This window comes from Haematobia irritans, chromosome 5 (assembly GCF_050003625.1).
Source record: "Haematobia irritans isolate KBUSLIRL chromosome 5, ASM5000362v1, whole genome shotgun sequence".
Taxonomy (NCBI): Eukaryota; Metazoa; Arthropoda; class Insecta; order Diptera; family Muscidae; genus Haematobia; species Haematobia irritans.
The window spans coordinates 148,177,507-148,184,798 of NC_134401.1; the positions used below are offsets into that span (position 1 = coordinate 148,177,507).

A 7,292-nucleotide genomic window follows, 5' to 3' on the forward strand; every position below is an offset into this window, starting at 1 on the left:
ATTTTTTTTAGAAATAACATTTTGACAAAGTTTTCTATAGAAACAAAATTTTGACAAAATTTTCTAGAGAAATAACATTTTGACAAAATTTTCTAGAGAAATAAAATTTTGAAATTATTTTTATAGAAATTAAATTTTGACAAAATTTTCTATAGAAATGAAATGTTGACAAAATTTTCTATAGAAATAAAATTTCGACAAAATTTTCTTTGGAAATAAAATGTTGATAAAATTATCTATAGGAATAAAATTTTGACAAAATTATCTATAGAAAAAAAAGGATGAGAAAATTCTACAGAAATAAAATTTATGACAAAATTTTCTATAGAAATAAAATGTTGACAAAATGTTCTATAGAAATAAAATTTATGACAAAATTTTCCATAGAGATAAAATTTTGACAAAATTTTGTATAGAAAAAAAAGAATTTTCTATGGAAATAAAATTTTGACAAAATTTTCTATAGAAATAAAATTTATGACAAAATTTTCTATAGAAATAAAATGTTGACAAAATGTTCTATAGAAAAAAAATTTTGACAAAATTTTCCATAGAAATAAAATTTTGACAACATTTTCTATAGAAAAAAATTGACAGAATATTCTATGGAAATAAAATTTTGACAAAATTTATTATACAAATAAAATTTGGACAAAATAAAATATTGACAAAATTTTCTATAGAAATAAAATTTTGCCAACACTGATTTAAAATTCCCGCAGCAGCCTTTTATTAGAAGGTATTACAGATAGTCTTGAATCAGATGATGAGGCAAAATATTTGTAAAACCACGCTGGCAGAATATTTTGTTATTTACAGTATCTATTTCAATTTTCAGAACATATATTTATTTCAATCAAAGAATACTATGTAACTAAAGTATATAAAATCTTTTTCAATTAATATTTTACAATAGTTTTTGATAAATATTTTTTTAATAGCTTTAAAAATATGGCAGTGCTTAAGTATATAAATAACATTAGTGTATTAAAAAAACTATTTCTGTTGGAGATTTAAGGCAAACTCATTGATTTCTCTTCTATTTGATTTTGTCTATAAATGCATTTTAAATGCATTTAAAATTCAGAAAGCGATTAAATTCGGAGGAAATAAATTTCATTAAGATTTCTGTAGTAAATTTTTCTTAATATAAATTTCCATAGTATTATAGGCTTTAAGCATGTCCTACTTGGCCGGGATCATAATGTTTATTAATGGGTTGATAATTGTTGAGAGTATACTGTTCTGGTGCTGTTGAATCAGGAGCATTTTTAAGTTGTTTGTAAAACTCATTCACTGGATAGAGTAAAGCTCCTTGGATAGCTAAAAGAATAGAGATATTTTTTAAAATAAAATTAATTAATTAACTTAATTGCAATATTAACACAATTTTTTCATTAAAATCGAGCTAATTTAACAACTTCATAATTGCAATGAAAAGGTTCGTTATTCTTATAATTTCATATATTAAATAACGAAACGTTTCTTATTATCAATGACACTTTCATTGTCCTAATGCAAAATATTTGTTATGTCAATGAACAACGACGAAATTTTAATGAATTTGTGTAGAATTTGAAATTTATAATAAAATAAATGAGTATTTAACTATAACTACTTACCACAGTAGACTAAATCTGATAATAATTCCACAGCCAATTCACCTATTGGCCTATCCTTCCTTATGCCTCGGATAAACAATCTAATTGATATGGAGATGGTCAGAGTAATCCCAGTGTATATGGTATATATGAAGGGTTTCATAAGTTTATGGCGGTTCTAAAATGTTAAATTGGGTTAGAATATTTAGGGTTTTTAATATGTGTGTATATGTTTTTTTTTTTAACTAATTGCAAGCTAAACAAAAATAGAATATTACAATTCAGAATTAAAGTAATTAGAACTAAACATTTCATTCAAAACTAGCTACAAAAACAATTTGGCCATCTATATCTTGATATTTATCTCTTTCTCTCAGAGAACCAGGCTGTGTTCTTCTGTATTGTCTTTGATGGCTACAGAGAGTAGAAAATAAAAGAGAACGGGATTTTTCTCAAATAGCATGCAGTTTGCGTCGGCATCACCCAGTTCTGTTCTCTGCCGGCTTTATGGCAGAAGAGGAATTTTCACCCTCTGGTATTTCCTACTCTACTATGTGGAACAGAGTTGCCACTAGGTTCAATCTCGTATACTATATTTAATAATAAAATTTTAATTGTATTTCCTTTCTTTAGCAAAATAGGAGACGAAGTTTTGTGAATTATTTTTACTCTTGGTTTTAGTTTATTAAAAAACTAATAATATTTCACATAACTTTTCCAATTTATACATATGATGTCCAAAGGAATATATCTATAACATTGAGAAATAATAATAATAATCCATAACTCACTTGTTTAAGTCCAACCATTAAGGCAATTGAGCTACCGAAAACTAAGAGGCAATAGATGAGAAGTATTCCAACCACTGCAATCATCCATTTATTTACCTTTCCTAAATGAAAAAAAAAAAAAATAAATTGTGAAAAATAATAAAATGAAATGAATAATATGAAGAAAAACAAGTATATACAGCACTAAGTTCGGCCGGGCCGAATCTTAAATACCCACCACCATGAACCAAATATTAGGGTTTCCTTTGAAATTTCAGGAGGGCTTGAGGACTTGAGGACACTTCCATTTCATTTCATTTCATTTATTTATTTATGTCTATGGATTACATAACCCTTACAGACTACGCATAACATTTCATTAAAATTAAAAGTAAAGTAAATAATAAAAAAATGTAAATACCATAACCTTTAATGTATTAGGGAGTATAGCAAATGTTTCAATTTATACTTAGTAAAAGTAAAATCCAAGAACTCATTATAAGTGTTAAAAAGTGTCATTACCTTAGTTAATGGCTCATTTGTAGCATAAGAAGTAGAATGTGTATTTATATGAAAAGGGTAATAGTACCGAAGAGAACGAGGTGGCGTATTGAAATTAATAAGATGCAAAAGTTCTGGACAATCAATAGAAGAACTTACAATTCCTTGCAAGAATACCAACGAATCAATCTCTCTACGAGAGCGCAAAGACTGTAACGAAATCAATGCACATCTACTCACATACGATGGCATTGGATGTGAAAAATTAAAGGATTTCAAAGCAAATTTGACGAATTTCTTCTGTACACTTTCAATGCGATTAATATGTTTCAAAGCATTAGGGCTCCAAACAAATGAACAGTACTCTAACTTAGAACGAACATAAGCACAATACAAGATCTTCTTGGTATACGGGTCAGCAAACTCATCAGCATTCCTTCGAATAAAATATAGACTAGAATACGCTCTAGGAATAATATAATTCAAGTGATCCGAAAAATTCAATTTAGAATCAAAAACAACTCCTAAATCCAATATTCCATTCACAGATTCTAACAATTGGTTACATATAGTATAATCAGATATAACGACATCCCTACATCTATGAAATACTAATTTCTGGCATTTTTTAAGATTAAGTGGAAGCCCATTAACCAATGTCCAGAAAGACAATCTATCAAGATCCTCCTGCAATTTAATTACATCAACAGAGTTCCTTATGCAACTAAAAATTTTTAAATCATCTGCGTACAGTAGATAATTGGAATGGAGAAAACAACTAGAGACATCATTAATATAAATATTAAAAAGTAACGGCCCAAGAACACTTCCCTGTGGTATTCCAGACTTCAGAACATAAGACTGGGAATAGCAACCTTCACAGTCTACAACACACATTCGGGATGACAAATAAGACAAATAAGACTTACCGAAGATAAATTTAAAGATTTCACCTATGAGGACTATATCAGATTCTGGATTTATAAGAACCATTTTTGTTTGAGTTTTAGTGGAATCATTAACATCTCTTGTAAGTGTGCAAGAAAATTATAAAATAACGTCTTGATTTGAAAACAAGTAAGGAAGGTCTAAAGTCGGGTGGAGCCGACTATATTATACCCTGCACCACTTTGTAGATTTAAATTTTCGATGCCATATCACATCCGTCAAATGTGTTGGGGGCTATATATAAAAGTTTGTCCCAAATACATACATTTAAATATCACTCGATCTGGACAGAATTTGATAGACTTCTACAAAACCTATTGACTCAAAATTTAAGTCGGCTAATGCACTAGGGTGGAACACAATGTTCCACAGTGTGGCGCAGGGTATAAAAAAAATCTGTACAAGTAAAATCTGTAAATTTTACATTGAGTTTCAAGCAATTTCATGATCAGTGCGCCTTCTACATCCTCAAGAAGTGAAGTCGTTCTATATGGAGGCATTACCAAATGGACCGATAAAAACTTAATCCGATACACGTTTTTTGTGAGCCTAAAATACCAGAATATTAACAATTTCAGGCGAATCAGATAAAAACTACGGTTTCTAGAAACCCAAGGAGTTAAATCGGGGGGGCTATACTAAAATATGGACCGATACTCACCGTTTTCGGCACACCTCTTTATGACCCGAAAATACCTCTAGATTTCCAATTTCAGACAAATTGGATAAAAACTACGGTTTCTATAAGCCCAAGACCCCAAATCGGGAGGTCGTTTTATATTGGGACCATACCAAAACATGGACCGATACTCACAATTTTTGGCACACGTATTTGTGGTCCTACAATACCTCTAGATTTCCAATTTCAGGTAAATTGAATAAAAACTGCGGTTTCTATAAGCCCAAGAAGTAAAATCGGGAGATCGGTCTATATGGGGGCTATACCAAAACATTGACCGATACTCACCATTTTTGGCACACCTCTTTATGGTCATAAAATACCTCTAGATTTCAAATTTCAGGAAAACTGGATAACAACTACGATTTCTATAAGCCCAAGACCTTAATCGGGAGGTCGGTTTATATGGGGACTATATCAAAACCTGGACCGATATAGCCCATCTTCGAACTTGACCTGCCTGCAGACAAAAGACGAGTTTGTGCAAAATTTCAGCACGATTGCTTCATTATTGAAGACTGTAGCGTGATTACAACAGACAGACAGACGGACAGACGGACATCGTTATATCGTCTTAGAATTTCTCCCTTATCAAAAATATATATACTTTATATAGTCGAAAATCGATATTTCGATGTGTTACAAACGGAATGACAAACTTATTATATCCCCGTCACCATTCTATGGTGGTGGGTATAATTAAGTAGCGATGTATAAAAGGCTTTAAGAGGCAAAATCTATAATTGGAATATTTTATTATTGAAAGAAGTGTGATAGGGTCAAAGTTAAGGGAGAATGCCCGTTTGGTATCCATTTGGTATTGAAACAATGATGCTTATAGATTATTGAGAATATTACAATTTTTTCGATTAAATTTATGATAAATGAATAAAATATCATAAAAATTGGCACAACTTAATGTGTCTATAGATCATTGCTGTATTTGTCAAAGAGTATTATCCAAACACAAAGATAGGAGAAGATTCCCATATTCTCTTCTCTTTTGTCCTAGGCTTTCTTTGTACCAAATGATGTATTAAAGGCGCTACGTATGTGTTCGTAATTATTCCATTTTCCGATGACAAACTCAATTTTTTTTTAAATGAAAGCAATGCTAAATTTTGAGTAATAAATAAAGAAGAACATTTTACATTTAAAATAACATAGAGTTTGGCAACGGCGCTATCTCTCTATTAAACAATGCTCTTTGGCATTAATGCCTATGGAAGAGTGACAGAAGGTGTAACATTTTTATTAATAGCCCCCTTTGTGGCCCATATTTAAGTTTTAGCGAGAGAGGGAGAGAGAGAGAGCGCATAGATACTATTAAAAAATACTAAAACGAATTTCTCTTAAACTTTAAAATGAACAAGTAAAATTTGTGTAGTGAGAAAATCTACCTTTCATATAAATAGATCAGGCATTTAGGCCGACATGTGTAATACAATGGTAAAGGGATATAATTGGGCCCACAGGGAACACATTCCCCACGTTCTTCACGTTCCAACAAAGTAATGGAAAGTTTCTTCCTATTAAAATAATCCATAATTTAAAAACTTTCATTTCATATATTTACCAAATGCTTCAACAAATTCTTCATCTTTTGGTATAATTAAAAATATTGCAAAGAATATTGCAGCAATTACACTAACTATTAAATAGAGAATTGCTACAGCCCAACTCCAACATTTGAGATTGCAGGCCATTTTAAATTTGGTTTAATTTCTTCAATATTTTTTGTTTATTTATTTCAAACTGTTTTCACTGAAATAGGACCGAAACACCAGTTATCAATACAGTATTGATACGAACTAAATGTCATAGTCAAACAAATTTGCCAAAATGCTGCAATTTAGTTCGTTATCTCTTTTCGGAATATTAGACCAAATGCATACTCATATACTCACTTAAGTAGACACGCAACACTCAACTCAAATGCAAAACAGCCTATCAAAAGTGTTATAACCAAGAAGTATAGGTTGTATGTAGAGTGATATTTATAAACACTGATATATGCACTTAGTTTTGTTTGTATTTTTCTCAACTATTGGTATTTTTATATGACCCATTTATTTCTCCAACTCATCCAATTGATCTCTATATCTCTTTTCCCTAACTCACCTAATTTATGGTACTCTTTGAAAATATTCTCTCTATAGCTCTCTTAAAAATGTGCTTAACGCAAATGAGTTCATTGTATGGGGGACTGTGCAAATATGAACAACCGATCAAAATCAAAACAAAATATTTTTACCATTTTAATTGAGGCTCTTTGTAATATCTTCTCTATTGCTCTCTTAAAAATGTTCTTATCGCAAATGAGCTCAATGTATGGGGGATATGGTAGTTGTGCAAATATAAACAACCGGTCAAGATCAAAACAAAACTGAGGCTAAATTCGCATTTGGCTTATTTTTATATGTGGAAATACTGCTCAGTCAATATGCATTTGTAGGTATAATTCTGTTTTAAGCATTCAACATACTACAAAGGGGAAATGTGTAGCCTCATAAGCATATTTTATGGAAAAAATATAACTTACAATGTTTGATATATATTGTGTATGTCATCCACGGTTACCACAATTGGTAGAATTCTACCCAAAATGGTAACTTTTTCTTCTCCAACTATTCTATAGAAATAAAATTTGTTAAAAAAAAATTTATAGAAATAAATTTTGATAAAATTAAAATTTTTTACAAAATTTTCTATAGAAATACAATGTCGACAAAATCTTCTATAGACATAAAATTTTGACAAAATTTTCTATAGAAATAAAATTTTGACAAATTT

General features: G+C 30.0%; 1 protein-coding gene across 1 annotated transcript; it reads right to left on the reverse strand.

Annotated features, from left to right (window-relative positions):
* Positions 1–802: 802 nt before the first annotated feature.
* Positions 803–6,297, reverse strand: LOC142238503 (uncharacterized). The gene is made up of 4 exons (XM_075310172.1): positions 6,076–6,297; positions 2,393–2,493; positions 1,623–1,779; positions 803–1,323 (listed from the first exon to the last, which is right to left on the reverse strand). The coding sequence occupies exons 1-4, from the start codon at positions 6,203–6,205 to the stop codon at positions 1,175–1,177; spliced, it is 537 nt and encodes a 178-aa protein (XP_075166287.1). The 5' UTR covers positions 6,206–6,297; the 3' UTR covers positions 803–1,174.
* Between the last annotated feature and the right edge of the window lie 995 nt (positions 6,298–7,292).